General features: G+C 42.4%; 1 protein-coding gene across 3 annotated transcripts in view; it reads right to left on the reverse strand.

Annotated features, from left to right (window-relative positions):
- Positions 1-1,156: 1,156 nt before the first annotated feature.
- prim1 (DNA primase subunit 1) overlaps positions 1,157-15,568 on the reverse strand; it is a 29,547-nt gene continuing 15,135 nt past the window's right edge. For 2 of the 3 annotated variants that reach the window (XM_069906006.1, XM_069906005.1), the window contains exons 8-13: positions 15,410-15,485; positions 11,293-11,425; positions 8,227-8,296; positions 5,570-5,667; positions 4,959-5,057; positions 1,157-1,418 (exon numbers count right to left, since the gene is read on the reverse strand). In XM_069906006.1, the coding sequence (XP_069762107.1) occupies positions 1,399-1,418; positions 4,959-5,057; positions 5,570-5,667; positions 8,227-8,296; positions 11,293-11,425; positions 15,410-15,485 (496 nt within the window). In that variant the 3' untranslated portion in view covers positions 1,157-1,398. The remainder of the gene's footprint in view (positions 1,419-4,958; positions 5,058-5,569; positions 5,668-8,226; positions 8,297-11,292; positions 11,426-15,409; positions 15,486-15,568) is intronic. The other variant, XM_069906007.1, reaches the window with a different exon arrangement.

Genomic DNA, 15,568 nt, shown 5'->3' on the forward strand with positions numbered 1-15,568 from the left:
ACCTGCATCTTCCATTTGCTAATATTATAATCAGGAACAAAGGGCTCAGGCCTGCAACTTTGGTTACCCTTTACTTCGTATGTATGCTGCATGACCTGCTGAGTTTCTGCAGCAAATTTGTGTATTGCTCTCGACCTCTGTGCCTGCAGATTTTCTCATCGCTGAGAATGAATGACTTAAGGTATGCCCTTCTTGCTGGAGAGAAAACTTCTTCAAGGAAGGCATCCTTTGAAGGATCAACTGAACTAAGGGACACATGCTGATTGAAGTAAAAACACATGCTGGAGGTAGGTAGTCATTGTCAAGCAAGCTCAGGTCCAAAGCGTCAGCAATATATCTCCTATGGACACTGCAAGACTGGCTATTTTCCTACAGCAGAGGTAGGTCAACTATTATATTAATGAATGGGTGAGCAGGCTTAAAGGGCCAGATGATTGGCCTTAAGAAATATGCACCACCACCCCCTCCCCCATATAAAGCCACAGAGTATCCCCATTTGTGGCTAAACATTTCTTACCTGAATTTGCCCAGAGCGCCTGAGGCACCAATGCCAACCCTCCTCAGGGAGGGATAATCAGCGGAGCACCAGTGCTCCACCACCGCACCTGAACACGCAGCCGCCGTAAACAGCTGCTTAGGGGCAGTTGATGACTCCATCAGCCCATGGCCAAACTCCCTGCTGCCTGACAGCCCCCCACCACGGGAAGTCAGCAGGGGCTGCCAGGACAGGTGGACAGCCCAGCTGGCTGCTCCAGCACCTCATTGGGCGCTTGTCTTTGGGGCTGCTGTGGCTCAAAATGCGGCATAGCAAATGGCAGTCTTCCCTATCCATAATCCCACACGCAGCTGGAACTGTTCTGGGAACCACAGAGCAGTTCTACCTGCATGGGGGATTATGGGCAGGGAAGACAGCCATTGCTATGCCACACATTTATGACGGGTGGTGCTACAGCACCAGTCGTCCCACCTCCATCAGATCCAGAGGACACTACAAGGCACCTCTGGATATGAATGCGATACTGGAGCAGCCTTTTAGGGCTGCTGTCTGAAAGGTAAGCATGAAATTTTCGATCCGCTCCTGTCACTGGCCTCAAGGTGGAGGGTTCACCACAAGGAGACCAGGAGCCCAAATGGAATAATTAACATGAAGCACACACATGTATAAGTAGATTTTATTAAACAATAATTTGTTTTTCCATTGGCCATGTCAGCTGAAGGCCATGAAGAGCTAGTGAAAAGCATTTTATTTAATAATTGCTTAAGTTTTTAATCAGTATTGCAGTTACAGAAACAGTGCTGAAGGTAAGACAGAGGCAATCAGTCTTCAGGTCTTGAGATATGATGGTCTTGAGTCAAGTTTTAAGTGGTGTCAACTCTGAAAAAGGTATTTTCCTGTGATCAAAAATCTCTCTCTCTATCTGGGGGAAGAAAAAAATCAACAAGTTAAACAGAATATCTGGCTGAAGTGGTAAATCCGTCAGATTTCTTTCGTTAAAATTGCTACTATCTAGTTTTTTTTTAAACTTTATTTAAGATTTTATAACATGAATAACATATAGAATTACATTAAAAAACCAAAATAAAGAGTGAAGAATTAATAAAGTTCATAATATATGTGAGAAAAGTAATTAATACTAAGATATCAGACTTAAAAAACCGAACCAAACACCCCTTTCTAGTCCCACCTCCCTGCACAATGCCCATAACCCTCCATCTTCTTCTCATCCATATACCTGTCCAACCTTTTCTTAAATAATACAATTGACTCCGCCGCCACTATTTCTCCCGGAAGATCATTCCACACGGCTACCACTCTCTGAGTAAAGAAGTTCCCCCTCATGTTACCTCTAAACCTCTGCCCCTTAATTCTTAACTCATGTCCTCTTGTTTCAATCTTTCCTCCTCTTAACGGAAATAGTCTATCCACATCCACTCTGTCTATCCCTTTCATAATCTTAAATACTTCTATCAAATCCCCTCTCAACCTTCTACGCTCCAAAGAATAAAGACCTAATCTGTCCAATCTCTCCCTATGCTCTAGATGCTTAAACCCAGGTAACATTCTGGTAAACCTTCTCTGCACTCTCTCCACTCTGTTTATATCCTTCCTATAATTAGGCGACCAGAACTGCACACAGAACTCCAAATTAGGCCGCACCAACGTCTTATACAATCTCAACATCACCTCCCAACTCCTATATTCCATGCAATGATTGATAAAGGCCAGCATACTAAAAGCCTTCTTCACCACCCTATTCACGTGAGTTTCTACCTTCAGGGAACGATGTACCGTTACTTCTAAATCTTTCTGCTCTTCTGTATTCCTCAATGCTCTCCCATTTACCACGTATGTCCTATTCTGATTTTTCTTACCAAAATGAAGCACCTCACACTTATCAGCATTAAATTCCATCTGCCATTTTTCAGCCCACTTTTCTAAGCAGCCCAAATCCCTCTGCAATCCTTGAAAACCTTCTTCATTATCCACTATTCCACCTATCTTAGTATCGTCTGCATATTTACTAATCCAATTCACCACCCCATCATCTAGATCATTAATGTATATAACGAACAACAATGGGCCCAATACAGATCCTTGAGGCACACCACTGGTCACCGGTCAAACAAACAGAGTTAAGATGAAACATATATTTAACTCAAACTTAATACAAAAAAATTAGTAAAGTTAGTAACATTGTCTATCAAAAATTCTTAAACAATAATCAATTCTTTAAAAAAAAATTGTAGCATAAGAAAAAAAAGATGAAAACAAAAACTTTCTCTATAGAGATAAACCTTCACCAAATATCAACTAACTTCACATCTATCATCATATTAGTCACATAAACCACCATCTTAAAACAAAATTCAAACCTCATTAAACATTGTACAATTCAATTTTAGTACTCTTCCACCATTTTTCCCTTTTACTCTTGAATAATTATCCAATAAAAGCTCCAATACCACATTTAAATATCCCCAATCATTACGTTAAAATTCAGATATCCAAATAATAAAAACACATCTACAACGAAATCTATATCTTCAACAAATGGAGCATAAACCACAAAGCTACTATCTAGTTGAGATGTTTTAAGTATTCTCAACAACTTTCTAATTATACAAACACTGAACGCCTTGCCTTGTTTTCTCAATTTGCTCTCTCATGAACTTCCCTGGTTCCAATGGCATGGCTTCTTGCTCCTATCAGCAGTTTATCTTTGTGCATTATGTGACAACTGGTGTGCATTTCGTGTTCACCCATAACCACTTGCCCTGGTCATGCTTTGTAAATTGACGGTTTGTAGCAGCGCTATGGCGGCACTACAACTCAGAACGCATCAAACCTGCAATGTGATGTCAGTAAGCAATGACATCAGCGCATGATTCTGGCTTTTAAAAAGTTGCACAGGTGACGAAAAGTAGATCTGTTTGATTCACTCAAGAAACGCCTCGTGCGGTTATTTCATTGTGTCCACTGTGACACCAGTGGCCACAATTGGTGACCCTGATGAGTCCAAAAATGTAGTTTTTGACAAACGTGGACTCTGCAGCTGTTGCTGTGAAGCTACCACCTTTCTGGACAGTGGAGCCTGAACTGTGGTTCCAACAGGCTGAACACAATTTCACCTTCACAAAGTCAAGTTGGACACCACTCATTATTACCATCTCGTCAGTGGCCTGGACCAGGCTGTTGCTAAGAGGGTCAGCGACTTCCTACAGGATCCACCATGAACCACCCAACAGTCTGTCGCAAAGGTCGACCACCTAAAATAAAGACAAACTTTTCTGCCAGTTCTTTTGAGGGGGGGGGGGGGGGGGTGTGTGTGTAGCAGCACTACAACTCCCAGAAGGCATCAAACAAGCTATGTGATGTCACTACGTGATGACATCAGCAGCTGATTCTGGCTTTTACAAGGTTGCACAGGTGATGAAGAGTAAATTAGTTTGATTTACCCTAGAAACGCCTTTTGATTATTTTGTTGTGTCCACTGTGATTCCAAAGGCCACAGGTTGCTCAAAATATTAGAGGCCATAGCTCTATGCTGAGAGGGAGAAAGTTTAAAGAAGATTTAAAAGGAAAAATATGATTATTTTTCCATCCAGATAGCTAAAGGTGATCTTGTGCTATGGTGACAAACACTGCACCTTCAACATCAGCTGGATACATTGATTCATCTGTCAGCTGCTCAATATAAATTTATACATATAGCACGGTAAATGGCCATTCCGGCCCACGAGCCCATGCCACCCAATTTACAACCAATTAACCTACACCCCTGGTATGTTTTGAATGGTGGGAGGAAACCGGAGCCACTAGAGAAATCCCACACAGACATGGTGAGAACATATAGACTCCTTACAAACAGCGTGGGATTTGAACCCTGGTCCCGATGACTGGTGATGTAAACCACTACGCCAACCGTTCTGTGATAAATGAAGTATGCTTCATTTGCTAATGAATAAACCATCAACATTTACCTGTTCATCTCTTCTTTATTCCTTCTTAAATTTAATTTTAAAAGTACTGCTCGGGAATCTGGACCGACCCAATCCCCAAGCAGTCTTTCTACTATATTAGAATATCACCACAACCATTCCAAAACCAATGAACTGAGTTGAGCCCATTCATATTTTTATCCTATATGAGCCTGTTACATTTTGTTTTTGTAATTCAGGGGAAACAAAAGCCTCCTGGCCAATCCATTCCTTCAGGAGCAATACTCCTGAATCACGATAGGAGGCAAGAATTCAAATAAGCAAACATAGCTCAAACGTCCACACTTGTGGAAAGCTTTCACATTTAACTCAAAGCAGCATCTAAAGTTTCAAAATGTACATATTGCACATTAAATGGTCTTGGTGTAAGGAATAATCCTTTGCACGAAATCTGAGAAGGCTGCACAGCCTTTCCCCACCAGTATTTTGGCAGTAGGAAAATCCTACACGATACCCACCACTTTGTTCTAGCCGCAAACCCTTTCGCGACTGCTCCATCTTGTCTATGAACTGCTCCAAAATCTTCACGGGTCCCAGGAGACTTGTTTTCTTATAATCTAAGTGAAGAGAAATGAAAAGTTCAATCACAATTTCTCATCCGTTTCCATCATTGTAGGAAAAAAATTCTCCCAATGGCTTTCCATATCAGATTTTTGACCCTTGCTGCAGCACAATCCTTGTGGCGTCTCCGACAATTCACACAATGAGAGGCAACCTGACAGTCCTACCTTCCTCACAAAGCAGCCATGCAGTAGTTAAAAGCACTAGGAAAAGCCTGAGGTGCATCTCAGGCCTATGTAATAAGCAAGTCTGTCATGGGAAGGTCACAAAATCTCATGGCTCGAAATAGAAACAAAAAGTCCTAACGGTCCATTTCCTATCGTCATTTGTTGACACGTACAGGCCATTTTGATGATGCACAAGTGCATCAGTGTCCACAGAGCCTGCCCTTCCTCTGCAGGTGTCAAGTACTTCAGGAAAGGAAGGTGGAAAAACAAGGGATGACAATCTCTTGATGCATTCTGAGGGATTGCTCCTTCCACAGGAAGACGCCCTTTTCTATTCTTACCTCTGGTGCGACGCTTCACCTCTGGCTCCCCACCATTCTCTGTGCTTGCATTCTCCCGCTCTTCCTCAATTTTCTGGTCAAGCTCCTTGCAAAGAGAACTGAAAGAGTTCAACATCAGGATTAGAGTTGTAACCTTTTAATCCATAAACACTGCTCTGATACCTTCAGGAGAGTTAATCATATGGTGGAGGTACTAGAGCACCCAAGACCATCACTGACAAGTTTAAACAGATAGTCAACATGCTGCCCTATAAGGAGGGATATCAAGGACACCTGACTACTCACTCAACATCCTAACATGTCATATTTCCAACTTCGTGATTGGCCACCTAAACTGCAAACGGGCAGAGACTTTGGATGGTTTCTTCTCATTTAATGGGAAATGGATTCATAATCCCCAAAGATACTAACTCCCTGCTAAGCTATAGTTCTGACAGTCTGAGCACCTTCTCTTTAGATAATCTGTGGGTGACCATCAACAGCAGTCCAAAAGATTTACCCTTCCTTAAATTCAGCAACGTTTCCCTCTGACTGGAAAGTCACTTTAAGGCAATGATGGGAATAAACTAACATCTTCCAAGATGCTTCAATGTGCTCTGCCAGAACTGCAGTTTGACAATCCCAGACTACAAAAATCATTTTGAAAATCACTCAAGTAATCGATGGTTACAAGTACAAGATGTAACTGATTGAAAGTGACATCACAGCCAACAGAAACCAGACCAGACCAATGTGGTTCAACAGCAGAAAGCTCTCTGCACCAGAGGGGTGCTGTAAATTAGCCTGTGCCCTTATCAAGGGAAGACAGGATGCAATGGTCAAAAAAACTGCAGATGCTAGAAATCGTAAATAAAAACAAAATGCTGGAAACACTCAGCATGTCAGGCAACATTTGATGGGAGTGTTATGAGCCCAGAGGATCCCAAAACCCAGCAGCAATAGATATTCACCAAGACAAATGGTTACTTAAACAAAGGTTGCTTTTAATTATCATTAAGCATGAAAACAAAATCACACTTTAACTTATCACTATTGACTTAACTAACCTAACTTAACCCCCTTCTAATTCTAAGCGCACGTGTATGTAATGTGTGTGTAAGTTTAGAAAAGTTATTTGATTCACAGTCTAATCTCACTTCTCATTTCTCCAAGTTCATTGGTTGCAGGCAATTCTTATACTGTGCACAGAATTTAACACTTATGAAGTTCACCAGGTTTTGGTGCTTGAAAGGCAGGAAGGTTCTTGTCGGTTTTCAGAGAGAGATTTGTTGTTCGCTGGTCACCCACAACTGATTCCTTTTTAATCAGCTACTTCAGTGTCTTGCCGAAGAAACTTGCCCCCTCAGGGTTCTCCAGATGATAACCTCAGTCCCGTTCCAGTCCCAGCTGCCACTGCTGACCGTAAAACTGCAGAAATGATCTTTGTCTCTCTCTCTGATTAAAAGCCTGTTTGACTCTCTCTACTTACAAAACCACACGACCCTCTTAGAACAGCAAGTTCCACTCCAGACAACCTGCGGCTCCATAAGTTCTTTCATCTGTTGCCTTTTTGTAAACAACAATCCATTAGCAAAGTCTCTTGGGCACTCTCCAAAGCTTTTGCAAAGGCTCTTTGCACCAACATGTCTAGCATGAGCAGAGCTCCAGTATTTTAAATGAGATCTGTTTTGAAGTGTTTGTATGTGACCTACACTAACAAACCCTGCCCCAATTTATCTCCCAAAAACATATCTATATACAAAACAAACACAACAGTTTTACAGGAGTCAAACAGGTAAAACTTCAGGTCAGATATCCCAAGGTTTCCTGATGATCCTAACTGCAATGACTTATTAAAAGACTTACAATTTTTTTTCTCTCTCTATTGCAGTCAGTTTGTTTACATGTGTACAGCTTTCTTTTCCATTCCCAATAAGTAATAATTGTCTCGCCTGCTGAAAAAAGGATCTCACGATTGTATGTGATGTCATGTATGTCATTCATTCAGGTGCCTTGCCGTTTGGCGTGGGCGACCATGTCTCTCCATCCATCACGATCTCTGACCCTCCAAATTGTAGTTATTGCCTCCCCTGTTCTCCTTTGGTGAAGGCTCCATCTTTGAGCTGAGACCGTAGTTGATGTGGAGTTCATAATTATACAAGGAAAAAATACTGAAGGGATTTCCCGTTGCCTACTTCAGTTGCAGTGTCCAAACCGGACGGGCCACCCTGCCCATTGATCAGCAGATTCATCTGCCCAGCGTTTTAGTTTTAGAACCATAAAATCCAATTTGTAGAATCTGCTTGTTAAAAAAAAGTATGTACTCTGACAATAAATTTGAAATTGTTTTTCTCGTTGACGATACAGCATTTGCTCAAAAGTCTGTTCAACCTCGTTGACCTGTAGGTGGTAGTGTCATTAATATTCATGATATAAGAAAACCAAGGTAGAAATGGGGAAAACTGAATATATCTCAAATTTTAAGATGAACTATTTTTTGACATTTTATAAATCTCAAAATGATACACAGAAGAAGCTGTTGCAACCAGTTATCGAGAAAAAAAAAGTTTCAATGCCAATCTGTGTTGCTACTGCTGTACCTTAAAAGAATTCTTGATACATGGCACCAACACAGGATAGAAAACACATTTTGTAAATATGTAAGAATGCATTCCTACCTCACTGTGGGCACACTAAAGGGATCAAACTTATCCACATTCTTCACGTCGATGGGCACCGAAATGCGTCCTGAGGCAGCAACAAAACAAGTTGATTATGCAGCTTGCAGACAGAATTGTTAATAGTGAGACAGTGGAACCCAGTACAAATCATGTGAAAACACTACTAAGCCTCAGTGACAGATTTTTGAGAGCAGTTCTTTCTTACCTGTTATCAGTGACACAGGCAGAGTCAGAAATCCAGAATTGCTAGAAGATCATCAATTCAGTGAAAAATGCACTTTGGTCTGTGTGAAACCTATCGGTCTTCCAGCACATGGAGATGCCGGTGAGGGATCGACTGGCATATTCCAAGCTGCAGGAGTATGTGCTGAGGGACACAGTGAGGCTTGGCACAGTCAACACAAGGGAACTATAGGGGAAGGACCACAGTCTACACCAGTCATTCTTCACTAAGGACTCTGCTCAAAGTTTATGGGTCCCTTTCCCTGTGAAGCATTCAAGTTTTGGTTTCTTCCTAACTTCTCTGACTACATTAAAAAAAATTACAAATATTTATGATGCATGAGGTGAAAAGAGAACAAGGCTTTTACTTAAACATACTGTGACCCCCCCCCCCCCACCCCCCATAGAGCTCCTGCTGAGAATGGCTTGTCTGGAGTCCTTCCGCTACTAGGAACTGAGGTGGTGAGATTGAGGGGGATATCCTTCAAACAACAGAGGGGAGTAACTACAAAGTGCTGCAGTGGTGCTAAGTAGAGAATGAACATAATAATGTACATTGATGAAAATATATGGATGATGAAAATATATGGATGACTCTAAAGCCGCTTTCAGGTGCATTCTCTGCCAAGAATGTGCCTGCAGAACCTGTGGAATGGTCGTTCAGGTGGCAGCACTAAAAGCGCAGCACTGGCCATCTGAAAGGGATAGCTGCACGGGAGGCACCTCGGAGCACACTCCGGCTCCTGTCCCTTCGGCTGTCAGGGTTGGGGTGGCGGGCTGTCAGAGCTGGGGTGGCGGGCTGTCAGAGCTGGGGCGGCCGGCGCGGGCTGTCCCCACACTGATCCCACTGCCTCATGCTCTCCCCACAGCCCTATGTTGGTCCCCACACTGATCCCACTGCCTCATGCTCTCCTCACAGCCCTGTGTTGGTCCCCACACTGATTCCATTTCCCCGCTCTCTTTCCCCACACTGATCCCACTGCCCTGCTCTCTCCCCATCAGCCCTATGTCAGTCCCCACACTGATCTCACTGCTCTGCCCGCGCCAGCCAGCCCAGCATCCCACACCGGCCGCCACACAGTGTGGGGACTGATACAGGGCTGTGGGGAGAATGGGACAGTGAGATCAGTGTGGGGATCGATTGTTATCCCGCTTTCAGGCGGCTGCATTCAGGTGCTGGAGGCGACCTCAGTGCTCCGGCGATTATCCTTCCCAGAGGAGGGTTACCAAGTGCCCCTCGCAGGCGCCTCCTGCACTTTCAGGTGGCCTCCTGACAGCCGCATAGAGGTCAAATATGAGCTTTACATCAGGGTATTTGGCTACCTGAAAGTGCCTTAAGATGTAAAAGATTTTGAACTGGTTTCCTTTGTAAATAGTTAATTGTGAATAAAGTTTATTTTTGAAAAAAACCCAGCAAATGGGCTTACAACACCAAAGGTCAGGATTGAATCCTGATCTCAGCTTTGTGATAGCAACTCTATTAGTCACACTGTGCCACAATCTCTCTTTATTTGAGTAGGACATCACAATATGAGAGTACCTTCCAAGCCCTTTCATCTGTGAACTGATAGTCTTAATACAGCCAATAATGGTAAAAATCTGCTCAGAGAGGTTCAGCAAGTAGTGCCACTGCCTCACAGTTCCAGAAACTTGGGTTTGAACCTAGTCTTGAGTGCCTTGTTTGTGGAAGTGTGCCTCAGGGATCAGTGCTGGGACCATTGTTGTTTGTCATTTATATCAATGATCTGGATGGTAATGTGGTAAATTGGATCAGCAAGTTTGCAGATGACACAAAAATTGGAGGTGCTGTGGACAGCGAGGAAGGTTTTCAAAGCTTGCAGAGGGATCTGGACCAGCTGGAAAAAATGGGTTGAAAAATGGCCGATGGAATGTAATGCAGACAAGTGTGAGGTGATGCATTTTGGAAGGACAAACCAAGAAAGGACATACACGGTAAATGGTCGGGCACTGGGGAGTGAAGTAGAACAGAGGGATTTGGGAATATAGATACATAATTCCCTGAAAGTGGCGTCACAGGTGGATAGGGTTGTAAAGAGAGCTTTTGGCATCTTGGCCTTCATAAATCAAAGTATTGAGTACAGGAGTTGGGATGTTATGGTGAAGTTGCATAAGACATGGATAAGGCCAAATTTGGAGCATTGTGTGCAGTTTTGGTCACCTAACTACAGGAAAGATATCAATAAGATAGAAAGAGGGCAGAGAAGATTTACTAAGATGTTGCCTGGACTTTGGGAACTGAGTTACAGGGAAAGGTTAAACAGGTTAGGACTTTATTCCCTGGAGCGTAGCAGAATGAGGGGAGATTTGATTATTTAAAATTATGAGGGGTCTAGACAGAGTAAATGTAGGTAGGTTTTTTTCACTGAGGGTAGATGAGATACAAATCAGAGGACATGGGTTAAGGGTGAAAGGTTTAGAGGGAACATGAGGGAGAACTTTTTCACACAGAGAGTGGTGGGGATGTGGAATGACCTGTCAGCTTAAGTGGTGAATGTGGGCTCAATTTTAATTTTTAAGGAGAATTTGGACAGGTACATGGATTGGAGTAGTTCATCATGGACTAGAAGGACCTGTTTCTATGGTTTTGTGGTATTTGATTATTGCATTTTATTCTGGGTTCTCAAGATTCCTTCTATATCCCAGAGAAATGCAAGTTGGCTGCAGCACTTTGAGCAGAGGTGCTTGGAAGACATTCTGTTTTTTGGAAGGACGGAAAAGGGGCTTTTCGGCAAATGGCTGAGTTTTGCTGATGCTCAGGGTAGAGTTAATGGACACGAGAGAGGTTTTGAAAAGTAACAAAAAGACACACTGACAAATTACCTGTTTTTGGATGGACAGAAAAGGGGCTTTTCAGCAGATGGTTGATACTTTTACTAACGTTCACATCCAGCCGAGGATAGGAGTACTGCAGCTTGATCTCTTTCAGATGGCAGTCTTTTGAACTTCTTTCCAACTGTAAGAATACCATTTGATGAATGACAAATTTAGCTTCAATATTGTATTAAAAGACTGTTGCAAGCATGGCCTTAAGAAATCAGCCATCATAAAGGATCACAAAATCCCAGTCATAATCTTCTTATTGCTACCTCCCAAGTTCAAGAGGTATATTTCTCCAACAGCTATCATTCAAGATTCCTTTATTGTTATATATATAATAGAACATATATTACAGGAATTGTCTTCTGTCTGCAATAAGGCAAAGAGTCGCCATGAGTGCACCCGACATCCCTTACAGTACGAGAGAAAGATTGTGCTCTTCAACCTCCCAATACAACTCCGATAAACTACTCAGACCACCAAAAGATCCTTCTGCACTTTTGAAATGTAACTTTTTTTGCACTAACTGCAACTATGAATCTCTATTATCCATCCTTTTATATTATCTCTTTGTCTCATGGCACATTGTGGTAATTCATACTATTGCAGTTGGTGCATCTTACGTACTTGTTTAGCTACAGCAACTAAGAATTTAATTGCTTCTGTACATGACAATAATGACTCATACTCAATTGATGTTTAATATTTCTATTTTCAGTCAAACATTAGCCAATTGTCATCGACAAAATCTGAATTAAAAGACAAAATAGTCAACATTTAACCTGCTTGGATTTGAAGTGCAAACTAAAAGCAAAAGATGTCAACATGAGATCAATTTGCAATTCTCTGGGACAAATGATGGTCTTGACATGATAGCCTCTCTGGTCCTTTCTTTCATGAACACCTGTGACCAATTGAATGAAGCAGGCTCAATCAATTGAATGCTCCATAATAGAAAAAACACACCATATGTTTGGGATTAAGCCATTTAGAACACAATCTGTCAAATTCAATCACTACTCCACAATGAGCTTTCTCATCTCTGCCAAGGTGACTCACATGGGTTAAGGAACTGGCAAGATATGAGCGCTGCAATCCCCCTTGGAAGAGCAGGTAGATGAGTAAGCACAAACAAGACAAGGTCTGTTATAAGGTAATACTCTCAAATATGCTTTCAACACCTTGTTTTAGTAAATACTCATTCTCCAGTTTGGGCAAGGAAGCTACTGCCTGGAATCAATTTGCAGTAAATTTGCAGGGGTGGCACAGTTGGCAAAGCAGTTAGTGCAACATTGTTACAGCACCAGCAATCAGGACTAGCTGTCCGTAAGGAGTTTCTATGTTCTCCCCGTGTCTGTGTTGGTTTTCCCTGGGGACTCCGGTTTCCTCCCACCATTCAAAAACATACCGAGGGTTGTCGGTCAATTGGGTGTAATTGGGCTCATGGGCCGAAATTGCCTGTTACCGTACCATATGTCTAAATTTAAAAGAAAAAAATTTTAAAGAAAGAATCCATTTGCCATGTCATATCCATTCCAACCAAAAATGAATTTTACATTAATTCTACTTCCAGGCAGATCAGTCTCACAGGTTACAGCATTTCAAGCACACTTCCAGAAGTTCATCACTTGTTGAGTGAAAATTCGACTCCCCCTCTAACCTTTCTACCAATTAAATCTATTCTTCAGAACTAACATTTCTGCAAAGGAAGAGGCCTCCAATCTATTCATCATCATCTAGGTGCCTTGCCATTCGACATGGGCCATCATAGAAACATAGAAGATAGGAGCAGGAGTAGGTAATTCGACCCTTCGAGCCTGCTCCGCCATTCAACGAGATCATGGCTGATCTTAAAGTTCAGTACCCCGTCCCCGCCTTCTCTCCGTAACCTTTAATACCCTTATACTGAAGAAATAGATCTAATTCCCTCTTAAATATATTTAATGAACCTGCCTCTACTGCCCTCTGTGGCAATGAATTCCACAGATTTACCACCCTCTGGGTAAAGAAATTCCTCCTCATCTCGGTCCTAAATGGTTTGCCTATTATCCTCAAACCATGGCCACGGGTTCTGGATTTTCCCATCATTGGAAACATCCCATCCGCATCCATTCTGTCCAGTCCTGCAGAATTTTATATGTCTCTATGAGATCCCCTCTCAATCTTCTAAACTCCAGCGAGTACAATCCCAATTTGCGCAATCTTTCCTCATAAGTCATTCCTGCCATTCCAGATATCAGCCTGGTGAATCGCCTCTGCACTCCCTCCATTGCAAGAACATCCTTCCTTAGATAAGGTGACCAAAACTGCACACAATACTCCAGGTGGGGTCTCACCAAGGCCCTGTACAGCTGCAGTAAGGTATCCTTGTTCCTATACTCAAACCCTCTTGATATGAAGGCCAACATATCATTTGCCTTTTTAACCGCCTGCTGTCCCTGCATGCTCGCCTTCAGAGACTGGTGTACAAGTACCCCTAGGTGTCTCTGCACTTCCCCATCTCTTAATCTATTGCCATTCAAATAGTAATCTGCCCTCCAGTTTGTATTACCAAAGTGGATAACCTCACATTTATTCACATTGTAGTGCATTTGCCATGTATCTGCCCAGTCCCTCAATTTATCCAAATCACACTGGAGCTTCCTGACCCCCTCTTCCGTGCACACAACCCCTCCTAGCTTAGTGTCATCTGCAAATTTGGAGATATTACATCCAATCCCCTCATCCAGATCATTAATGTAAATTGTGAACAGCTGGGGTCCCAGTACAGATCCCTGTGGCACCCCACTGGTCACCGCCTGCCACTCAGAAAATGAGCCATTTATCCCAACTCTCTGTCTTCTACCTGCCAGCCAGTTCTCAATCCACATCAATACTTTGCCCCCAATCCCATGAGCCTTGATTTTGTAAGCCAGTCGTTTATGCGGGACCTTATCGAAGGCCTTTTGGAAGTCCAGGTACACTACATCCACTGGCTCTCCCCCATCTGTCACCATCTCAAAAAATTCCAATAGATTTGTCAAGCACGATTTACCTTTTGTAAATCCATGTTGACTCCGTCCGATCCCTTCTCTGCTAGTCATATGCTCTGCTATTACATCCTTAATAATGGATTCCATCATTTTGCCCACTACTGATGTAAGGCTCACCGGCCTATAATTCCCTGCTTTTTCTCTACCTCCCTTTTTAAATAGTCTCTCCATCCATCACAATCTCTGACCCTCTGAATTGCAGTTGTTGCCTCCCCTGTTCTCCTTCGGTGAAAGCTCCATCTTTGAGCTGAGATCGTAGTCAATGTTGAGTTCATGATTACAGAAGGGGAAAATACTGAAGTGGTTTCCAGTTACCTTCTTCAGTTGCAGTGTCTGGACTGGATGGGTAACCCTGGCCACTGATCAGCAGATTCATCTGCCCAGCATTTTTAGTTTTACAACCATAAATTCCAATTTATAGAATCTGCCTGTAAAAACCATCCACCATCTGTAATCCATGGCTTCACGTGACCCTGATTGAGAGGCTAAACAGGTACGAGTCCTTGCAAAGGGGTGACCTGTACATTATCAGACGGAAGGAGTGCTTTACACCTCCTTTTGCTGAGCAATTGAGTAGCACCGACACTGATCCTCAATTTATTCACCTCAATGAAATGTCCTCTCAGCCTACACTGTTCCAACAAAAACAACTCCAACCTGGGGAGTTTTTTCCTGAAACTGCAACTCCCCAGCCTGACAACATCCTTGTGAATTTCCCCCACACCCCGGCACTCTCTCTGGTAGTATCACACATTTCCTGTAATGAAATGACCAAAAGTGTCGAGTTAGTTTTAAAACAGTTTGAACACGACTTTCATGCTGTCGTACTATGTTTCCGTGTATAAAGGCAAGTATCTTGTAATATGTCTGCATCTACCTGACATGTATTTCCTGATCTCTCTTCCTCTACACTTGTAACGTACCAAAACCTGTGGAATTCCACTAGCAATGCAATACTTTCTATAAAACAGCAATCAAAACCAAAAATATTTCATTTTTAGAAACTGCATGACATTCATTTTAAATATTAGCATTCAATCTTTTTCAATCATTGTGTCCAATAGGGCTTTCATTATGTGACCACTTACATTGTTTTGTAACAATTTCCAGCGCTCAGCTGAACTTCGTGCTTTCATGAAATCCTTTTGCAATCCCTCTCGAAACTGTGCACACTTGTTAAGGAAACTGTGCACACTTCATTGTTTTATTTAAATATCTCAACACATCTTTAATAAATCAAAGTTTAA

This window comes from Narcine bancroftii, chromosome 12 (assembly GCF_036971445.1).
Source record: "Narcine bancroftii isolate sNarBan1 chromosome 12, sNarBan1.hap1, whole genome shotgun sequence".
In the NCBI taxonomy this organism is placed as follows: Eukaryota; Metazoa; Chordata; class Chondrichthyes; order Torpediniformes; family Narcinidae; genus Narcine; species Narcine bancroftii.